Source organism: Pituophis catenifer, unplaced genomic scaffold (genome assembly GCF_029215685.1).
Source record: "Pituophis catenifer annectens isolate HBS135680 unplaced genomic scaffold, rPitCat1.0.hap2 SCAF_15, whole genome shotgun sequence".
Taxonomy (NCBI): Eukaryota; Metazoa; Chordata; class Lepidosauria; order Squamata; family Colubridae; genus Pituophis; species Pituophis catenifer.
Genome location: NW_027256895.1, coordinates 4,203,570 through 4,225,680, shown reverse-complemented (window position 1 = coordinate 4,225,680; position 22,111 = coordinate 4,203,570). Strand labels below are relative to the sequence as shown.

Here is a 22,111-nt window from a genome sequence, read left to right as displayed (position 1 = left end):
CTCAATATCCCCTCCCCAACCTCCAAGAGGTACAAAGTTTAAAACAAACCAGGATCAAACTAGCCATCTTTCACTCAACATGGGCTCGGAGCGAGCTTGCGCAGGGGGAGGTGTCTCCTTGCACGCACGTGTGCAAAGGACTCCCTTCAACCTCACCTAAAATCCCACAGGACACACACACACACACACACACACACACACATACACATAAACCTGGTTAGGAGGAGGTCCATTTTTTTCACTTCTTCTCAAGAAAGTTGACCTCTCTCTCTCTCTTTGAAGCTGACCCAACCACCATCCCAGCTGGGACACGACCCCCCCCAATCACCCCCACATCTTATTTTTCTGAGGTCCCCGTTGTGCGGTTATCTCATCCGTCATCATAGCTGAACCACGGAAGGCACCACGATCTCCTGGTCAAAGACGGGCTGGGGCGCCACCAGCCACCACCACCGTCTCTCCGGTGATGTAGTCGGCATCGGCGGAGCAAAGGAAAGAGACGATGCCCGAACAGTCTGATGGGACTCCGATCCTGGGGGAGAGGAGGGGGACCTGGTTAGTGGTCAGAGGACCTTTAGGGCACCTGAAGATTGGATCTGTTGTCTTCATCCAGAAACATAGTTTGCGGAAGCTTAGGGATGTAGGCCTGGAGAACATCAAACCAAGAACTATCTTGGTGGATCGCTCAAAAGCTCAGAAGGTTGCATCTATTGATCAACCAGATGTCTACAAGAAGACATGAGGCCTTCTGCAGCTGACCCCCTTGCAATATTTGGAGGTATCTGCTCCAACTTGCAGATCACATGGAGTCTAAGAGGTGGATGGTCTTCAAGAAACCATTTGGAGGGATCTGCTCTAACTTGCAGGTCACATGGAGTCCAAGGTGGATGGTCTTCAAGAAACCTGTCCTTCAGGGGTTCCTTCAATCTCCTGGAGGGCAGATTTCTTGAAGGCCATCCATCATCTTCATGTTCCTTGCATGTTAGAGGAGCATATTTCCTTCAATCTCTTGAAATCCACAGGTTAGTGAGATGTGGTTTGAAGACTACATCTTTGGACCTGTGTGTTATCTCTTTCTTGTAAGCTTCAGCGGGCTGGGGTGGGAAAATGAAGAGAAATATCTCCTTCAGCTTTCTCCAAGAAATATCTCCTTCAGCTTCTCCATCTTCTGCCTGGTTTTTTTCCGGCCTTTCTCCTCTTACTGCATTTTGACAAAAGTCCTAAGCAAACGTTTGAGACTCGGACTTAACGACGGCTTGTCAAGCTAACCGTTTGGTGCCGCCAGAATTACTCTGGAGTCCGGCAGCGTCATAATTGGAAATCAATAAACCCATAATTAAAATAAGCAATGGCTTTGATGACAAACCAACCAGAGATTTACTGCATTGATCCAGAAGGTGGAGCATGATGCCAGGTTAGGAAGGGGTGTGGGTATGGGGCCCAGATTCCATGGTTATCATTCTGGACTGGTCCCGTATAGGTGATTTGGTCAGGAAATCCTGTCTGAAGGCCGATTTTGGGAGTGTTTTTAAGCAAGGGATGTGCAGTTGTGGATCAGGTCATGGGGTGGGACAGGGAAGACCAGGCCAAATGGCTGCAGGAAAGGGCACAATCTTTTTCTGCAAACAGAAGAGCAATTCTTTCTATCTATCTATCCATCCATCTATTTATCCATCATCCATCCATCCATCATCTATCTCTCGTTCTATCCCTATCCATCATCCATCCATCCATATCCATCCACCATCTATCATCCATCCGTCATCCATCCATCCATCATCTATTTATCCATCATCCATCCATCCATATCCATCCATCATCTATCTTTTTATCTCCATCATCTATCTATCTATCATCCATTTATCCATCATCCATCCATCCAGATCCATCCACCATCTATCATCCATCCATCATCTTTTTATCCATCATCCATCCATCCATCCATCATCTATCTGTCTGTCTATCCAGCCATCATCCATCCATCATCTATTTATCCCTCATCCATCCATCCAGATCCATCCATCATCTATCTCTCTATCATCCATCCATCATCTTTATCCATCATCCATCCATCCATCCATATCCATCCATCATTTGTCTGTCTGTCTATCTATCATCCATTCATCATCCATCATCCATCTATCCATCATCTATCTCTCTTTCTCTCTTATCTCCAACCATCATCTATCTATCTATCATCCATCCATCATCTTTTTATCCATCGTCCATCCATCCATCCATCATCTATCTGTCTGTCTGTCTGTCTATCTATCCATCCATCCATCCATATCCATCCATCATCTAACTCTTTTTCTCTATCTCCAACCATCATCTATCTATCCCTCATCCATCCATTCATCTATCCATCATCCTTCCATCATCTATTATCCATCATCCATCCATCCATATCCATCCATCATCTATCTCTTTTTCTATCTATCTAGATAGATGATGGTTGGAGATAGAAAGATAGATGATGGATGGATGGACGATGGATAAAAAGATGATGGATGGATGATAGATAGATAGATGATGGTTGGAGATAAGAGAGAAAGAGAGATAGATGATGGATAGATGGATGATGGATGATGAATGGATAATAGATAGATAGACAGACAGACAGATGATGGATGGATATGGATGGATGGATGAATGATGGATAAAGATGATGGGTGGATGGATGATGGATAAAAAGATGATGGATGGATGTTGGATAGATAGATGATGGTTGGAGATAGAAAGATAGATGATGGATGGATATGGATGATGGATTATCTATCTATCTATCTATCTATCTATCTATCTATCTATCTATCTTATATATCTATCTATCTTACATCTATCTTATATCTATCTATCTATCTTATATCTATCTATCTATATCTATCTAATATCTATCTATATCTATCTTATATCTATCTATCTTATATGTATCTATCTATCTTATATCTATCTATCTTATATCTATCTATCTTATATCTATCTATCTATATCTATCTAATATCTATCTATATCTATCTATCTTATATGTATCTATCTATCTTATATCTATCTATCTTATATCTATCTATCTATCTATCTATCTATCTATCTATCTATCTATCTATCTATATCTTGCTAACTTATATCTCTATCTATCTATCTATCTATCTATCTATCTATCTATCTATCTATCTATCTATTTATCCTACCTACCTACCTACCTACCTAAATTTATATATACGTATAGATATATAGTCCTTGACTTACAACAGTTCATTAGCAGCGAACAATGATGTTCAAAGTTGCATCACTGAAAACTCGCTTATGACCTTTTTACACACTTACAATTGTTGCTGCATCCCCATGGGCAGGCGATTGAAATTCAGATGCTTGGCAACTGATTCATACTTATGACGGTTGCAGTGTCCCAGGGGTCACATGATCCCCTTTTACGACTTTCTGGGAAGCAGTCAATGGGGAAGCCAGATTCACTTAACAACCCTGGCAAGAAAAGCCGTAACTTGGGGCAAAACCTACTTAACAAATGTCTCCCTTAGAAACATAAATTTTGGGCTCAATTGTGGTCATAAATTGAGAACTATGGATGATATATATATATAGTGTGATATTAAATTAACATATATTAATTATAAGGATCAAAATAATTAGAAATTATTTAAATTAAATTATGTCACCGTAAATATGAAGATGATGATAAATGTTAAATTATAATGCAGTTATCAATACGAATATAATTATCAACGTGAAGTTTAATGAAATTATGCCGTTATAAAGCATTAATATCATTATGAATTTAAGTTAAATGAAACTTAGAAATATCAACATAATTATAAGTATCAGCTAAAATTAAATCGTAAATCAATTATAAATATCAGTACCGTTAGGAAAATTCTAATGGCATTAATAATATAAATATAATCATAAAGTTAAGTCAAATGCCATTCTAATTTACTTAAAAATATAACAATAAAGAAGAAAATTAAAAATATAATTTAATTGTAAAAGGAACAGCTGAAGTTAGAATCAGACCACCGAGTCCTGATTTTAATGCAAAACTTTGATTTATCCCAAATTACCTCTTTATCCGCAAGGTTTCCAGTATTCGGCGTTCTGTGTTTTCATCCTGCCAAAACTAGAGAGATACAACAGCGGTAAAAATGATTTGATGTCCTCCTTTTGATTTTTGGGGTATGGAGAGCCCCACTGTTTGCAATTACAGGCTGTCCTCAACTTTTTCAAGATGGGTGGACTTCGACTCCCAGAAAGCTTTGCCACTTTTTAAGATGGTTGGACTTCGACTCCCAGAAAGCCTTGCCACTTTTTAAGATGGGTGGACTTCAACTCCCAGAAAGCCTTGCCAATTTTTAAGATGGGCAAGACTTCGACTCCCAGAAAGCCTTGCCACTTTTTCAAGATGGGTGGACTTCGACTCCCAGAAAGCCTTGCCAATTTTTAAGATGGGTGGACTTTGACTCCCAGAAAGCCTTGCCACTTTTTAAGATGGATGGACTTCGACTCCCAGAAAGCCTTGCCAATTTTTAAGATGGGTGGACTTCGACTCCCAGAAAGCCTTGCCAATTTTTAAGATGGGTGGACTTCAACTCCCAGAAAGCCTTGCCACTTTTTAAGATGGGTGGACTTCAACTCCCAGAAAACCTTGCCAATTTTTCAGATGGGTGGACTTCAACTCCCAGAATTCCCCAGCCCAGAGTCTTGAGGAATTCTGGGAGTTGAAGTCCACCCATCTTAAAGATGAAAAAAAAAATCACTTGCTCTAATAATCTCTTTCCTGCCTTAAAGATACTCACGGGCGAGCTGAATTTCGTGCGGATGAGGCCGGGCGCCAGACAGTTGACACGGATGTTGTGAGGGGCCAGTTCGTTGGCCAGGTTGCGGGTCAAGCCCAGGAGGGCCGTCTTGCTGACGTTGTAAGGCCCGAGGCTCTAGGAGAGAAGGGGCGAAGGAAGCAGAATTAGGGGTACCTTGAAGAGCCTACTTCCGGGCTACTTCCGCTGACTGCCGGCTACCTGCAATTTGGCAGTTCGAATCTCACCAGGCTCAAGGTTGACTCAGCCTTCCATCCTTCCGAGGTGGGTAAAATGAGGACCCAGATTGTCGGGGGGCAAGAAGCTAATGCTATTTCTCTCTATCTTATCTATCTGTTTGTCTGTCTGTCTCTCTCTCCATCCATCTATCCACCCATCCACTATATCTGTGTCTATCATCCATCTATCCCTCTATGTTTATCTGTGTCTGTCTATCTCTAATTCTGTATCTATTGTTACTATCTTATCTATTTATATCCATCCATCTCTATCTCTATTTATATCCATCTATACATGTATCTCTCTATGTAATTATGTCTACCAATCTATCTTATTTATATCCATCTGTATCTTTCTGCGTCTATATTTATCTATCTCTATCATCTATTTATCTATACATCTCTCTCTCTATGCCATCTATCTATTATCTATCTATCTATCTATCTATCTATCTATCTATCTAATCTCTCTATCACCTATTTATCTATCGATCTACTATCTCTCTCTCTATGCCAGCTATGCCATCCATCCATCCATCTCTCTCATCTATTTATCTATCCATCTACTATCTCTATGCCATCTATCTATGCCATCTATCATCTATCTATCTATCTATCTATCTATCTATCTATCTATCCATCTATCATCCATCCATCATCTATCTATTATACATCCATCATTTATCATCCATCCATCATCTATTTATCTATCCATCTACTATCTCTATGCCATCTATGCATCTATCTATGCCATCTGTCTATCTATCCATCTAATCTATCATCCATCCATCATCTATTTATCTGTCATCTATCTACCTATCTATCTATCCATCCATCCATCCATCCACTATCTCTCTCTATGCCATCTGTCTATCCATCCATCCATCCATTTCTCTATGCCATCTACTCCATCTATCCATCATCTACCTACCTACCTACCTATCATCTATCATCCATCATCTATCTATCTATCTATCTATCTATCTATCTATCTATCTATCTATCTATCTATCTATCTATCTTATCTATCTATCTATCTATCTATCTAATCTATCTTTTAAACTTTTTAAAATTTTAAAATTCTTCAATTTTAAATTTGTTTTATGAATTTGGGGTGTTTTAAATTTCATTTTCCGGGCCAATTATTTAATTGTATTTTAATGCTTTTTTAACATTTGTATTATATGTATTTTATCTGGCTGTTCACCGCCCTGAGTCCTTCAGGAGTAGGGCGGTATACAAATTCAATAAATAATAATAATAATAATAATAATAATAATAATAATAATAATAATAATAATAATAATAATCTCTATCACCTATTTATCTATCCATCTACTATCTCTCTCTCTATGCCAGCTATGCCATCCATCCATCCATCTCTCTCTCATCTATTTATCCTGGGTGCATAAAATCTACACCTAGTTACTGGTTACCAGTTCTTAGTCACATACTTCCCCTGCACTTACGACGACAAGAAGCTCTCATTCGGGAGTATAGTAAGATCCTGTTGAATTCCTCTCTACCCGTTCATGGCTACATTCCTGATCTCTTAAGATGCCGATTAAAATCAAGAAATCCACCACTCTTGACAGTGCTTAAGCTGCTGGCCGATCATCAGAACACCACACAAAAGTGGATGGAAGTGTGGAGTAGATATTCCTCCCAAGATATCTTTGAGCATATTAATCCTAATAGCATACCTCCAGGATTTAACCTACCCCGACATATATGGGTGACATATAACAGAATTAGAACGACTCATGGGGTGTGTGCCGACTCCTTGTATAAATGGGGAAAGACACCTTCAGCACAATGCGATGGCGGGGGCCCTCGACAGACTATCCAACATATAGTGAGGGAATGCTCTAACAGAAGGTATCCAGGAGATTCTAGGGACTTCCTCCGCATAACAACGACAGCTACTGACTGGATCTCCAAACTCGACACTAAACTCTGAAATGTTATTTCTGTTTTCCTCTTAGGTTTTCTTACTGCTCTTTTTCTAATTGTTTTAATCCTTTTAACCTGTAAAAATGAAGTGTTTTAATATTGTGTGTGACCAGCCAGACGCTAAATAAATAAATAAATCTGAATCCTCCCACTTGAACTGGGAGACCCAGGACAGAATAAAGGGGAATAATTGATTTCTCCTAATTTGGAAAACCAACTTCCTAGATCAGGGGTGTCAAACTCAAGGCCCGTGGGCCCAAATCCGCTTAGATCTGGCCCGTGGGGCCGCCTGGAAACAGTGGACCGGCCCGTGGTGCAAAAATGGAGCTCGTTTTTTGGCCACGGCGGCCTCCTGCAGCCCTCTGCCAGCAGAAATGGAGTGCGGCGTCCCTACTTCCAGTTTCACTAGCAAAGGAACTGCCGGAGGCCATCGTGACTGAAAACAGCCTCATCGAATGATGTGGAGATGGCTGCACCCACCCCGGCCATGGCCCCCCAGCCCCCTCCCCCCGAGGTCAAACACAACCCTGATGCGGACCTCAACGAAATGAAGTTTGACACCCGTGTCCTAGACGCAGCCAACAACTGCATTCGCCTTTTTTCGCCGCTGCGTTAACGCGGCTGGCTCCTTATTCAGGTTCAAGGAGAAAGACATCTAATTCATTTATTCCATTTTGAGAGACGGCCCGAAAGACGCAAAAGAGAGAGAAAATTATCTGCTTCACTCACTGGAAACGGCATATATCCAGCAACGGACGCCACGATGACGATGGAGCCACTTCTGGAACAAAGCAGGGGATTGAGAGAGGCAGATTTCTCCCCCCCCTTTTTTTTCTTCCTCTCTCGTATTCCTCTAATTCCCCTGGAAACAATCACTATTTCTCCCCCAACCTATCTTTTCTGACCAAGGCTTCCTGAGAAAGCATAAATCCCAGTCTTAGTCCCCAAAAAACCTCTTTTATTGAGGCGGCTGTGAATTACGGTCATTCACAGCCCGTAACGATACACCAACAGTCTGTGAAGATTCCGACAGATGTCTGCTCGAGTTGACACAGTCTTTCGGGGTAATGTTGATAAACACCCACCTTTATGTCCCTTGAAATGCTGCCAGAAACCTAATTGTCACAGAGGCAAACGGACTTCTCAGAGCTTGAATGGACTATATGAACTAATTGCTTCCTTTTTTATGTCTTATGAGAGGGGCCAATCATCTCCAAGCCTTACTCCTGAGTCGCCCTTTTTTTCCTTAATTGTTCTTGCCTTATGGCAGCTCTGCGCATGCGCACACTGGGAACGGGCTCACACTGTTCTTCTGCCTCGCTTATGTCGGATTCTGGAGGCTCCGGAGGCAGCACATAACTACCCGATGGCCCTGGCCCCCTCTCTGCCTCTGACGTAGAGCCCTCGTCCGAGCCTTCCCCAGACTCCAGGACTGGCCCACGTTCCTCCCCAATCTCCTCACTGCCCGACTCTGCTGCCAGCTCCGCAGACCGCCAGCGGATTACAACAATACCTCAGAGGATTGCTGTGAAGAATAATTAGGATTCAACAAACAAATAATGGAAGATTTCAATTTAGCACAAGTGTTTGTACTATTATTAGAATTATCATAAGCGTGTTAAAAGTAATAAATATGATTAATAATGTTCTATTTGTATTAAAAGGTAGGATACTTAGAACAAGGTGATTGGCATGGAAATGACACATCGAAATATTGAATGATTAAATAATGAAAGGTTATAACTGAATAAAAATATGGGTATTATTACAAGGATTGTATCAGCTTGTTAAATGAAACAGAGATGATTCATACTATTTTATTTGTACTAAAATGTATGACATAGGTACCACACTGTTCACACTTCGATATGTTTGTAAAAAATAAAAAAATAAAATAATAATTAGGATCTCCCTAATCTACTGAAAGAAGCTTTTAAGAATCTAAATGTGAAATGAAATAACATTCTGAAGCAAGAAAATAACTTCCATTTTTTTTGAGATCATGGGTATCTCAAAATATTACATATTATAGAATATAATATTCCGGCCACGAAGACCGAAAATTTGTTGCGTTTCTCATGAATGCAGCAGGCTCCGAGTGCAAATTCTACCTCCCTTGAAAAAGAACCCCCTCTCCTTCACAAAGCCAGAGATTTATCGGAATCAAGAGTCATCTTTTTATAGAGCAGCTTTCAAAGGGCTGGAGAAATTCACAACGAGGACTAGAAACTTGAAATGCTTGTCAGGAGAAAGAATAGAAAAAGAAGAAGAAATACCGGTAGTCAAAGCTGATCAGAAAATAGGCAAGAAGGAAAAAAAAGAAAAGAACGAGAAAGAAATAATAATCTAACAATTTTCCAGCCCAAACGTTAACTAGAATATATAAATTATACATTGGACTGAGGGAATTTACCTCCTGCTTTAAACTGAAAGACGGTACAGGTAGACCTCGACTTACGACCACAATTTCCACCGCTCAGCATGACCGTCGTTAAGTGAGTTAGGCCCCATTTTACGACCTTTCTTGCCCCGATTAAGCGACTCGCCGCTGTGGTTACATGGGTAATGCAGTCGTTAAACGAATCGACTTTGGCTTGGCTTGGCAAAAGGGGAGCACGTGAGCCCCCGGGACACTGCAGGCGTCATAAATGTGACTCAAAGTTGCCAAGCGTCCGGATTTTGATCACCACGTAACCATGGGGATGCTGCAACGGTCGTTAAGGGTGAAAAAAGAAGTCACCTTTTTTCACAGTGCCCTTGTAGCTTGGAACGTAAGTCGAGGACTGCCTACACGTCAATGAAAGAGGAAAAAGGACCCCAAAATATTAACGTTGCCATGACATACTCACCCCCTTTTCTGCATATGAGGGACCACCAGATTGGCTAGCAACGCTGTTGCCTTTATGTTGATATCCAATATCTGAAACAAATAACAGGTATGACCTGGACTTATGACCGTTAACGCGTCCAGGAATCTCGGTCGGCTGTCCTTACGGCCGTAAGACGAGACACCCAAGCGATTCTGCCGACCCGATTTTAATCACCATTTTTTTCCCCGTGGCCGTTGCAAAGTCATCCCCGCGGTCGAAAACCATACGCCCTGCTCCCCTTCATCATAAAAGCGGACACGGCCGTCGTAAAACGAGCAACAGCGTGTCCATTTTGGAGAAAAACCGGCCGGAAAAAGACTGGAAACTCACAATAACTCACTGTCCTGGGCTCGAGTCACGCCGTCACCGACCTCAAACGTGAAACGTAAATCTGGCGTGTTTGTATATATTGTGTGCGTTTGTGCTCTCTCTCTCTCTATGTGTGTGTGTGTGTGTGTTTGTGTGTATTTTTGTGCTGATGTTAGAGTCCTGGAACCAGATAGTAACTAGGGATGTGATGGCGAACCTATGGCACGCGTGTCACAGGTGACACGTGGAGCTATATCAGTTCAGCTCCAGTGTGCACACGTGTGCCAGCCGGCTGATTTTTGGGCCTTTCGGGCCCACCGGAAGTCAGGAAACATGTCATTTCCGGCCTCCAGAGGGCCTGGGGGGGGGAGGCCGTTTTTGCCCTCCCCAGGCTCTGAGGAAGCCTCTTGCGCCTGGGGAGGGTGAAAAACGGCCCTTCCAGTCCCACCGGAAGTCAGCAAAGGGGCCATTTCCGGCCTCCGGGGGGGAGTGGGGAAGGCTGTTTTTGCCCTCCCCAGGCTCCAAGAAAGCCTCTAGCGCCTGGGGAGGGCAAAAAACGGGCCTACCAGGCCCACTGGTAACATTTTTGCCGTTGTGTGCCAAAAGTGGGAGTGTGGAGGGGTCGTGCGCGCCTGCATGGGGACATTGAATTATGGGTGTGGGCACTCTCGCACGCAATCCTCCTGTGCTCTCCCCACTTTTGGCCCGCGACGGGAAAAAAGTTAGCCACCACTGAACTAGGGGATCTGTCCTAATTTCAAACGGTCGCTAAGCGAACCACTGTAACTAGTTTTGGAGGGGGATCTGTCCTAATTTCAAACGGCCGCTAAGCAAACCATCGTTAAGTGAGGATCAGCCATAAAGCGGGAAAGCAATATTTTAGCCCCGTTTTCCCAATCCGTTTTTGCAGATGTTTGGCCTTACCAGCGGGTTTGACCGACGTTCCTCCGACATGTTGGCCACGCTAAGCTCCCTGCAAGGGTGCACCTTTCGGGACTACAAAGCCCATCATTTTCTCCTCTGTCCCCATCTGCAAAATGTCTCACCTTGTCCCAGACTTCCTCCGAGGCGTCCAACATACTTCCGAAAAACGGGTTCACGGCTGCGTTGCTGACCAAAATATCAATTCCCCCGTAGCGCTCGACGGCCTGCGGAAAAAAAGAGAATTAAACACCGTCGTTTAAGAAGTTAACCCGATTTTTTTCAATTTTGAGGACTTTTTAAGAGGGCTGGACTTCAACTCCCAGAATTCCCTAGGCAGCTTTGCTTTGCTGACTGGGGAATTCTGGGAGTTGAAGTCCTCACCTCAAGTTGCCAGGGTTGAAAAACAAATTCAATCTCCTTTTGCAACTGTTTAAATAAAACAAAGGCAATATAAAATGCAACTCGATCCCATTCGCTTCCCGTGACACAAAATAGCGACCGGCGGTCCTCCACTTACGACGACAATTCGCTTAGTGACCGTTCGAAGTGACCCCGGCATGGAAAAAAGTGACCTGGCACCGTTTTTCACACTTCTGACCGTTTGCAGCATCCCCATGGCCACGTGATTTAAAATTCAGACGCTTGGCAACTGATTCATAGTTATGACGGTCGTAGTGTCCCGGGCAGTGGTGAAATCTAAATTTTTTTCCTACGGTTCTGTGGGCGTGGCTTGGTGGGGGGTCATTGGACTGGGTGGGCGTGTCTATGTAGTTATGTGACGGGGGGGTTGTTTCAAAAGACAGAAACTCACTTTAACAATGTCCTGCTGGAGCACGGGGTTGGACTAGATGACCTCGAGGTCCCTTCCAACCCTGGATTGCTGTGCTCTTTCAAGGAATCCTCTGAAGCTGCATCTAGTGCCGGGTTTGTGGTCCTTCCTCTCCTTTTTCCTTCCTTCCCTCCCTTTCTTTTTCTTTCTTTCTTTCTCCCCTCCCTTTCTCTCTCTCTTTCCTTTCTTTCTTTCTCTTCCTTCCTTCCTTCCATCCCTCCCTCTTTCTTTTCTTTCTTTCTTTCTTTCTTTCTCTTTCTTTCTTTCCTTTCTTTTTCTCTTCCTTCCTTCCTTCCCTCCTTCCCTCCCTTTCTTTTTTTTCTCTTTCTTTCTCCCCTCCCTCCCTTTCTTTCTCTTTCCTTTCTTTCTTTTCCTTCCTTCCCTCCCTTTCTTTTTTTTTCTCCCCTCCCTCCCTCTTTCTTTCTCTTTCCTTTTTCTCTCTTTTCCTTCCTTCCTTCCTTCCTTCCTTCCTTCCTTCCTTCCTTCCTTCCTTCCTTTTTTTCTTCTTTCTTTCTTTCTTTCTCTTTCTTTCCACCCCCCATCCCCCATTTTTGGCCTAGCAGGCCTCAGGGAAGCCTCCTGGGAGCAAAAATGGACACCTCCCCCCCAAATAGGTAGTAAAAAAATGCTTTAAAAAGTAAAAAAAAAAAGTTCAGAGGATCCCGCAGCTGCTGTCACAGCTGATTTTTAGAAACTTTATTTTACCTTTTTTAAAGCATATTTTTACTACCTATTGCCCAAACGGGTAGTAAAAAAAAATGCTTTAAAGAAGTAAAAAAAAAAAATTCAGACGATCAGCTTTGCCGCGCGATCCTCAGAACTTCTTTTTTAAACTTTTTAAAGCATTTTTTTTACTACTGGTTTGGGCGAACCAGTAGCATCTTCACTACTGGTTTGGGAGAACCGCCCCGAACCAGTAGCATTTCCCCCCCCCCTCCGGTCCCTGGGTCACTTTTTGTGACCTTCCGACAATGCGGGTAGCCAGATTCGTTTAACAACCTTGTAAACTAACTTAAAAAGCTTGCAGGGGTTCAGTTAAGAACGGTGGCAAGAGAAGTCGTAAAACGGGGTACAATTCACTTCACAAAATGTCTCGCTCAGCGACAGAAATTTGGGCCTCCATTGTGGTCGCAAGTCGAGGACTACCTGTAAGATATGCGAATGGTGAAACCAGCCAGCCCTTTCTGAAAAAGAAGCAAAATTTAAATTTTAGGATCTTCAAACTGCCGAGGAGGAGTGAAAAAGTCCTGAAAATCGGAGAAAATATAGATTTTTTTTTTTCCCTTTTGGAAAAATGTTTTTTTTACCCCATCCTGGCCCAGTTGGGAACGCAAACTGGGAAAAAGGATTCCCAGTTCTCTCTCTCTGTGGCAAGTTGAGCCTTGCACCGTAGAAACCACAATGGCAGAGAATTTTGATTGCAAGAAACTCGCCTGAGGGAAAATATCAACCCAGCCTCTGGTTTTTCCACCACAAAAACAGACAAACACACACACACAGCACAAACGAAAGGTGCTTCGGTAAAGCTGCAACAGGATTCCCTTGGAAAATCCCGAATTTTGGAAGAAATTCCAGAGCTCTCAGGGGGCCGAGTCCATTTTCACTCCCCCATCGTGAGAATCAATTCCGAAAAGTTTGAAAACGAACACCCGGAAACTTAGTTCATCTCTTCCAGGGAGTCCTCGATTTATAACCATTCATTTAGTGACCATTCGAAGGAGTGGTGCGGTGGCCTAGAGGCGGAGCCCTCTCGCCTCACAATCAGGAGGCTGTGAGTTCGATCCTAGGCCCCTTGGCATCCTTCAGTCTCAAGAGACTATGGCAGTGATGGCTAACCTTTTTGCCATAGCGTGCCAAAGGCGGGGGTCGCGTGCACGTGCCCACACCCATTATTTATGCGCCCCACCCGCGCACATACGAACCCCCCCCCCCGGCTTTTGGCACACGATGGCACGGTAGGCCCATTTTTCTAGGAGCCTGGGTAGGGCCAAAACAGCTTACCGGAAGCCCTCTGGGGGAGGGGAGGCTGTTTTTGCCCTCCCCAGGCTCCTAGAAAGCCTCTGGAGCCTGGGGAGAGCAAAAAACAGGCCTTCCCCACCTACTCCCAGGCCCTCCAGAGGCAGGAAACAGCCTGTTTCTCTACTTCCGGTGGGCCCAGAAGGCCCGAAAATCAGCTGGCTGGCATGCAGCTGAGCTCGCGTGCCCACCGATATGGCTCTGTGTGCCACCTGTGGCATGCGTGCCATAGGTTCGCCATCACGGGACTATGGTATCGTGCTCTGGAAAGAGGTCCTAAAACAGCATCTACTGTGACTAAAAAGGCCAATTCGAGAGTGGCAATCCCTTCCACACTGAAGGTGGTACATTCGGTCCCCTGCCCAGCCTCCAGATTTCACTGGTTCCGGGACTCCCTCTTTGCCTCGGCCTGCCGAACAAGCGTCTCTTCGAATTGGAGAAGGCCATGCTGCGTCTTTCGCCTCCAAGCTGAACGATCAGAGGTCAAGGGTTCCCAGTTGTTAATGTCCGTCCCCCTCTTGCAGATATCCTTATATCGCAGCTGTGGTCTCCCTCTGAGGTGTTTTCTCTGCACTAATTCTCCATACAGGAGAACTTTCGGAATCCGACCATCAGCTGTTCTCACGACATGCCCCAGCCAGCGTAGATGTCGCTGTTTTAATAGTGTAGACATGCTAGAAATTCCGGCACGTTCCAAGACTGCGCTATTTGGGACTTTGTCCTGCCAGGTGAACGCCAAGAATTCGTCGGAGACAGCGCATATGACAGGTGTTCAATTTTCTCTCCTGACGTGCGTAGAGGGTCCAAGACTCACTGCAGTACAAGAGTGCACTCAGGATGCAGGCTCTGTAGACCTGGATCTTTGTATGTTCTGTCAGCTTCTTATTAAGCCAGACTCTCTTTGTAAGTCTGGAAAATGTGGTGGCCACTTTACCATGTGTGGTGCCCCCTTGAGGAGCACCCGGAGGCTCCAGCTGGTCCAGAATGCGGTCGCGCGGGTGGTTATGGGAGCGGCGTGGCGCTCCCATGTGACCCCCCTCCTGTGCGAGCTGCACTGGCTCCCGGCGGTCTTCCGGGCGCGCTTCAAGGTTTCAAGGTTTTGGTTACCACTTTTAGAGCACTCCATGGCATCGGACCGGGGTACTTACGAGACCGCCTTCTGCTACCAATAGCCTCTCACCGACCAGTACGCTCCCATAGAGAGGGGCTTCTCAGGGTGCCGTCGGCCAAACAGTGTCGACTGGCGGTCCACAGGGGGAGAGCCTTCTCTGTGGGGGCACCTACCATCTGGAACGAGCTCCCCCCGGAGATACGGAGGATCCCGGATCTGCGCACGTTTCGTCGTGCTCTCAAAACATTTTTATTTCAGCAGGCTGGCCTGGCCTAACTCTCCCTTTTAAATTTTAAATCGTTTAATTTGTTATAAATTGGGTGTTTTAAATTTGGTTTGGTCAAAAAATGTAATAATTTTAATGGGTTTTTAATGTTTGTATTATCTGTATTTTATTTTGGCTGTTCACCACCCTGAGTCCTTCGGGAGTAGGGCGGTATAGAAATTTGATAAATAAAATAAATAAATAAATAAATACCAATACGTTTATTCAACTCAGTATCTAAAGAGAGAGTGTCAGAGATAGTTGAGCCGAGGTACACAAAGCCATGGACGACCTCCAGTTCTTGTGCAAAGATTGTAATACAAGGAGGTGATTCCACGTCCTGACCTATTATTTGTGTTTTTTTTTCAGGCTGATTGTTAGTCCAAAGTCTTGGCAGGCCTTGCTAAAACTGTCCATAAGTTGTTGAAAGTCTTCAGCAGAGTGAGTGAGCAGTGACGGCAGCATCATCAGCCAAGCGGAAATCCCGTAAGCATTTCAGCTGGACTTTAGACTTTGCTCTCAATCTAGAGAGATTAAAGAGTTTTCCGTCTGATCTGGTCCTGAGGTAAATACCCACTGTCGCAGTTCCAAAAGCATGTTTCAGCATGACAGCAAAAAAGATCCCAAATAAAGTTGGCCGCTCTCTACATGGGGCTCCCCTTGAGGAGCACCCGGAGGCTCCAACTGGTGCAGAGTGTGGCCGCGCGGGTGGTTATGGGATCAACATGGCACTCCCATGTGACACCTCTCCTGCGCGAGCTGCACTGGCTCCCGGTGGTCTTCCGGGTACGCTTCAAGGTTCTGGTTACCACCTTTAGAGTGCTCCATGGCTTAGGACCTGGTTATTTACGGGACCGCCTACTACCACAAGCAGCCTCCCACCAGCCGGTACGCTCTCATAGAGAGGGGCTCCTCCGGGTGCCGTCAGCTAAACCATGTCGACTGGCGGCCCCCAGGGGGTGGGGCTTCTCTGTGGGGGCACCCACTATCTGGAACGAGCTCCCCCCATAGATACGGAGGATCCCGGATCTACGCACTTTCCGCCGTGCTCTTAAGATTCTTCTATTCCAGCAAGCCGGCCTGGCCTAATTTTCTCCCCTGTTTTAAAATTCTTTTACATTGAAATTTTAATTTGTTTTAAATTATTGGGATTTTTTAATTGTCTTGGGCTAAATTATTTAATCTGGTTTTAATTATATTTTTCAACTTTTGTATTTATGTATTTTATTTTGTGCCTGTTCACCGCCCTGAGTCCTTCGGGAGTAGGGCGGTAGATAAATCTAATAAAAGACAAAAGACAAAGACAAAGACTCTACTTTGAATATCAAAGGAATCTGAAGTTAAGCCATCAAAAACAACAGTGCCCTTCATTTCCTCATGAAAGGACCTGATGATGTTGAGGAGCTGAGGTGGACATCCAATCTTGAGGAGAATTTTATAAAGGCCGTCCCTGCTAACACGCATGCCCTAGTCACTTCTCGCCTGGACTACTGTAACGCTCTCTACATGGGGCTCCCATTGAGGAACACCCGGAGGCTCCAATTGGTCCAGAACGCGGCCGCGTGGGCGATTATGGGAGCAACTTGGCGCTCCCATGTAACACCTCTCCTGCGCGAGCCGCACTGGCTCCCAGTGGTCTTCCGGGTGCACTTCAAGGTATTAGTTCTCACCTTTAAAGCGCTCCATGGCTTAGGGCCCGGGTATTTACGAGACCGCCTTCTGCCACCGTGAGGCCAATACACTCTCACAGAGAGGGCCTCCTCAGGGTGCCGTCGGTCAAGCAATGTCGGCCGGCGGCCCCCAGGGGGAGAGCCTCCTCTGTGGGGGCACTCGCCCTCTGGAATGAGCTCCCTCCCGGAATACGACTGATCCCGGACCTCCGTACTTTCCGTAAGGCCCTGAAGACGTTTTTATTCCACCAAGCCGGCCTAGCCTAAAAAGTCTTATGGGTTAGTTTTTTTTTTAAATTGTATAGATGTGGGGTTTTAAATTGGGAGGCCGATCGATTTAATTTATTTTAGTTGTGTTTAACTTTTATATTATATGTATCTTAATTCCGGCTGTCCACCGCCCTGAGTCCTTCGGGAGAAGGGCGGTATATAAATTTATATAAATAAATAAATAAATAAATAAATAAATAAATAAATAAATAAATAACCAAGTCAAAAGCCTTCGTGAGATCTATGAAGGCTACGAAAAGTGGCTGTCTTTGTTCCCTGCATTTCTCCTGCAACTATCTAAGGGAAAATACCATGTCAGTAGTGGACCTGTCAGCTCGAAATCCGCACTGTGATTCTAGATAGCACCTGGAGCCTCTTCAGTACGACACGGGCAAGCAGGTTGTAGAAGAAGACACTAAGAAGAGAGATGTCACGAGTTGTTACAGTCACCCGTCACCTTCATTCTTGTAAATACAGATATTTGCATCCTTCATGTCCTGTGGTACTCCACCTTCCCTCCAACAAAGACCGAAGATTTCATGTAGTTCAGTGGAGATGTTCTCTTTGCATCAGGAGGCTGTGAATTCAATCCTAAATAGAGGCAGCTATTTCTCTCTCTGGGCAGACTGAGAATATATCTGCTGAACAAAACTCCGCACTGGCAACAGGAAAGGCATCTGGCCATTTAAAAAACACTCTGCTAGCTCCATTCAGTTGCCCAGATTCCACCCCGCAAGGGATGATGGGGTCGTTGAAAGACGATGATGATTTAGTGACGGTTCGAAGTTACAACGGCACTGAAAAAAATGACTTATGACCGTTTTTCACGCTTAACCACCGTTGTCGGGATCAAAATTCCGACGCTTGGCAAGTGGTTCGTACTGTACTTATGACAGTCGCAGTGTCCGGAGGTCACACGATCTCCTTTTTGCGATCTTCTGACGAGCCAGGTCAATGGGGAAGCCGGATTTGCTTAACAACCGCGTGGCTAACTTAAGAACGGCGGTGATTCGCTTAACGACGGTGGGTAGAAAAGTGGCAGAACGGGGCGAAATTCGCTGAACTGTCTCACTTAGTGACAGAAATGCTGGGCTCGATTGCGGTCGTAAGTCAAGGACTGCCGGTAGTGAAACAATGGGGCAAGATACACCATGGAGGAGGGGGCGCTTACCACATCCATTAGGCGCCGTCTGTCTTCTGCCTTCCCCACGTGGCACACCAATCCTGACACGCTGAGATTCTCGGCCTGCAATTCGGCCACCGCCCGGTCCACGTTGGCCTGCTTCCGGCTACTCACCAGCACGTGTGCCCCGTCTTGTGCCAGCCGGCGTGCGATGGCTAAGCCAATTCTGCCGAGACAGAAACGTAATACAGGATGACCTGGACTTACAACCGTTCATTTAGTGACCGTTCAAAGTTACCAGGACGCTGAAGAAAGCGACTTCGGAGCGTTTTCCACACTTGCGACCGTCGCACTCGTGGTCACGCCATCCAAATTTCGGACGCTTGGTGACTGACTCATATTTACGAGGGTTCGCAGTGTCCCGTGCTCCCCCTTTGGTGAACTTCTCACGAGGCCCAAGTCAAGGGGGAAGCTCGGATTCACTTAACGACTGTCTCAAAATTTAAGAACTGCAGCGATTCACTTAGTGACCATTCGAAGTTACCACAGCACTGAAAAAAGTGACCTACGGCCATTTTTCACACTTTACGACCGTTGCAGTATCTCCATGGCCACAAGATTAAAATTCAGACGGTTGGCAACTGATTCATATTTATGACGGTCGCAGTATCCCCGGGGTTGGGGGGGTCACGTGATCCCCTTTTGCGACCTTCCGACAATTGGATAGCCAGCTTCACTTAACGACCTTGTTACTAACTTAACAACGGCAGGGATTCAGTTAACAACGGTGGCAAGAAAAGTCGTAAAATAAGGTGAAATTTGCCTCACAAACGACAGGAATTTTGGGCTCGACTGTGGTCATAAGTCAAGGACAACCTGTAATAGGATGTATCCGGCTTTTCCGTGCAATTCTTGGTGCCATTCTGCAGATAAAACAGGTACGGATAGTCCTCGGCGTACGACCATAACGGAGCCCAAACTTTCCGTCGCTGAGCAAGACAGTTGCGAAGTGAGTTTTGCCTCCTTTTGCAACCTTTCTTGTCACCGTCGTTAAGTGAATCGCTCGAGTTGTTAAGTCAGTTACACGGTTACTAAGGGAACCTTGCTTGTCTACACCAAGGGTAAACGATATAGGCCGTCCTCGACTTACGACCACCATGGAGCCCTACATCGCTAAGTGAGACGCTTGTTAAGCGAGCTTCGCCTCGTTTTACGACCTTCTTTGCCACACGGTTGTTAAGTGAATCACTGCGGCTGTTAAGTTCGTCAGATGGCCGTTAAGTGGATCTGTCTTAAATGTGAAAAACTGTACAGGTAGTCCTCGACTGTTGTATGTCAAGGACTACCTGTACAGTATACAGGGAGTCCTCACTTAACAACCATGGAAGTTATGACAGTTGTTAAGTGAGGACTGCCTGTATATGGTATAGACCTTCAGTTCAAGGTTTGAAATTACATCAGCTGTTTCCAACCCAGATCAGCCGGATCCACAATTTAACACACCTGACTAGTGTCGAAAGCTACAGCCGAGTGAAATCGTGATTTTGAAATCGTGATTTTGAAATCATTTCAAAATCGTAGCCCGAAGTGGGAGAAAGGCAGAAAGGAGGGGATCTGAGCTGAAACTAATTCCGTTGAATCAGGTCACAAAACAGGTTGTTGCAAAAGCTTACAGCAACGGGAATTCGTTAAGTTGGCCGGTAACTGCAGCCTTGATCCAGGAAAGAAACTGGAAAGAAACTCGCTGCCTTAAGTTACTTGTAAAATAATAAAGGTGGGATACAAACAGGAAGGAAGGAAGGAAAAGAAAGAGAGAAAGAAAGAAAAAGAGAAGGGAGGGAGGGAGGGAAGGAAGGGCAAACAGAATAGAGGAAGTAAGAAGGAAGAAAGGAGCAAAGAAGGAAAGGAAGAATGGGAGAAAGGAGGGAGGGAAGAAAAGAAGGAAAAGGAGGGGAAACAAAGAAAGGAGGGGAGAGAGAAGGGAGGAAGGAGTGAGGGAAGGAGAGAGGGAAGGAGGGAAGAAAGGAAAAGGAGCAGAGAAGAGAAGAAGGAAGAAAGAAAGGAGGGAAGGAAGGAAGGAGCAAAGAAGGAAAGGATGAATGGAGGGAGGGAGGGAGGGAGGGAGGGAAGGAGAAGGAGCAAATACGAGGAGAGGAAGGAAGGAAGGAGCAAAGAAGGAAAGGAAGTATGGAGGGAGGGAGGGAAGGAGAAGGAGCAGAGAAGAGAAGAAGGAAGAAAGAAAGGAGGGAAAGAAGGAACAAAGAAGGAAAGGATGAATGGAGGGAGGGAAGGAAGGAGAAGGAGCAAATAAGAGGAGAGGAAGAAAGAAAGGAGGAAGGAAGGAGCAAAGAAGGAAAGGAAGAATGGAGGGAGGGAAGGAAGGAGAAGAAGAAGAGAGGAAGGAAGGAAGAAGGAAGGAAGAGGATGGAAGGAGTAAGAAAGGAGGGAGGGAGGGAGGGAGGGAGGGAGGGAGGGAAGGAAGGAAGGAAGGAAGGAAGGAAGGAAGGAAGGAAGGAAGAACACAAAAAGTCACATCTTCAGCAGAACCCCAAGAAGTGGCTCCTCATCTCTCCTTCAAAAGTGCACCCCAAGGTTTAATTTCAAGCGGGAGGGGCTGGTAAGGCTGGCAAGAGTGCCTCTGAGCGAGTGCAAAGTGCTTTCCTCCCTTCCTTCCTCTTTCCAAAATCCGGCCATTCTCTTCTCTTCCATTTGGGCGCCCAAAAAGTTCCCCTCCTGGCCTCCTGCAGATCCTATGTGTGTTTGAGGGGGAGAGAGAACCACAATTCCCAGCATGCCCTTAGAAGGGGGGGTCGGGTGGTCGCAGGCGACCCGAGCCCGGTGCATTCTGGGAGTTGCAGTCTCCCAAAGTTTGGCAGTTTCTTTCCCCCTCCCTTGCTTACCCTTCGGTGGAGGCCGTCACCAGGGCCACCTTCTCGGCCAGGGAGCGGCCGGCTGAGGTGCTGCTCATCCTCGCAAAGCGGCTCCAAGCAAGGCGGCCGGCGGAGAGCAGCGCTCTTTGCATGGGGACCTTTGGATCCCGCGCAGCTCCGCCTGCAATGCAAACCCGAATCTGGGGAGTGAAAGTGGGAGGGGCGGGGGCGGGGGCAGAGCGAGGAGGAGGGGGGTAGCGAGCGCCCTCGGGCGGGCGAGGCCAGGGCTGCGCCTTGCAGAGGGAGGGAGGGAGGCAGGCGGTCAAGCACCGCGAGAGTTCCTCGAGCGCGCGATCTCGACACCGCCCTGGGAGGGAGGCTGCTGGCGGAGTGGTGTTGGGGGGCGGGGGGAGAGGAGGAGGAGGGGGCGGAGTCTCGGAGGAGGGAGGAGGTGGCCTGTCGCCTCCCTGAGGGAGTTCTTGCTCGGGTTTTCCTGCGCTGCCCCAGGAAGCTTGAGAGGGGAGGGGGAATATATTCGTCTCTATATGAGGCTGGGCAGCCTTCTTGGTGGAGGGAAGAGAAGGAATGAGGATTGAATGGCGAAGGGAGGGAGGGAGAGAAGGAAAAATGGAAGGAAGGAAGGAAAAATAGAAGGAAAGAAAGAGGGAGGAAAGAAGGAAGGAAGGAAGGAAAGGAGAGAGAGAGAAAAAAAGAGAAAGAAAGAAAGAGGAAGGAAGGAAGGAAAGAAAAATGGAAGGGAGGGAGGAAGGAAGAATGAAAGAAAAAAATGGAAGGAAGGAAAAAGAAGGAAAGGTAGAAAGGAAGAACAAAAAAGGAAAATAGAAGAAAGGAAG

At 45.7% G+C, this 22,111-nt stretch overlaps 1 protein-coding gene across 1 annotated transcript; it reads right to left on the bottom strand.

Moving 5' to 3' along the window:
- LOC139324277 (dehydrogenase/reductase SDR family member 4-like) lies at window positions 1-21,459 on the bottom strand. Its single transcript, XM_070953997.1, has 8 exons — window positions 21,288-21,459; window positions 18,436-18,613; window positions 11,226-11,327; window positions 9,850-9,920; window positions 7,730-7,781; window positions 4,812-4,946; window positions 4,080-4,135; window positions 1-532 (listed from the first exon to the last, which is right to left on the bottom strand). The coding sequence occupies exons 1-8, from the start codon at window positions 21,407-21,409 to the stop codon at window positions 418-420; spliced, it is 831 nt and encodes a 276-aa protein (XP_070810098.1). The 5' UTR covers window positions 21,410-21,459; the 3' UTR covers window positions 1-417.
- Between the last annotated feature and the right edge of the window lie 652 nt (window positions 21,460-22,111).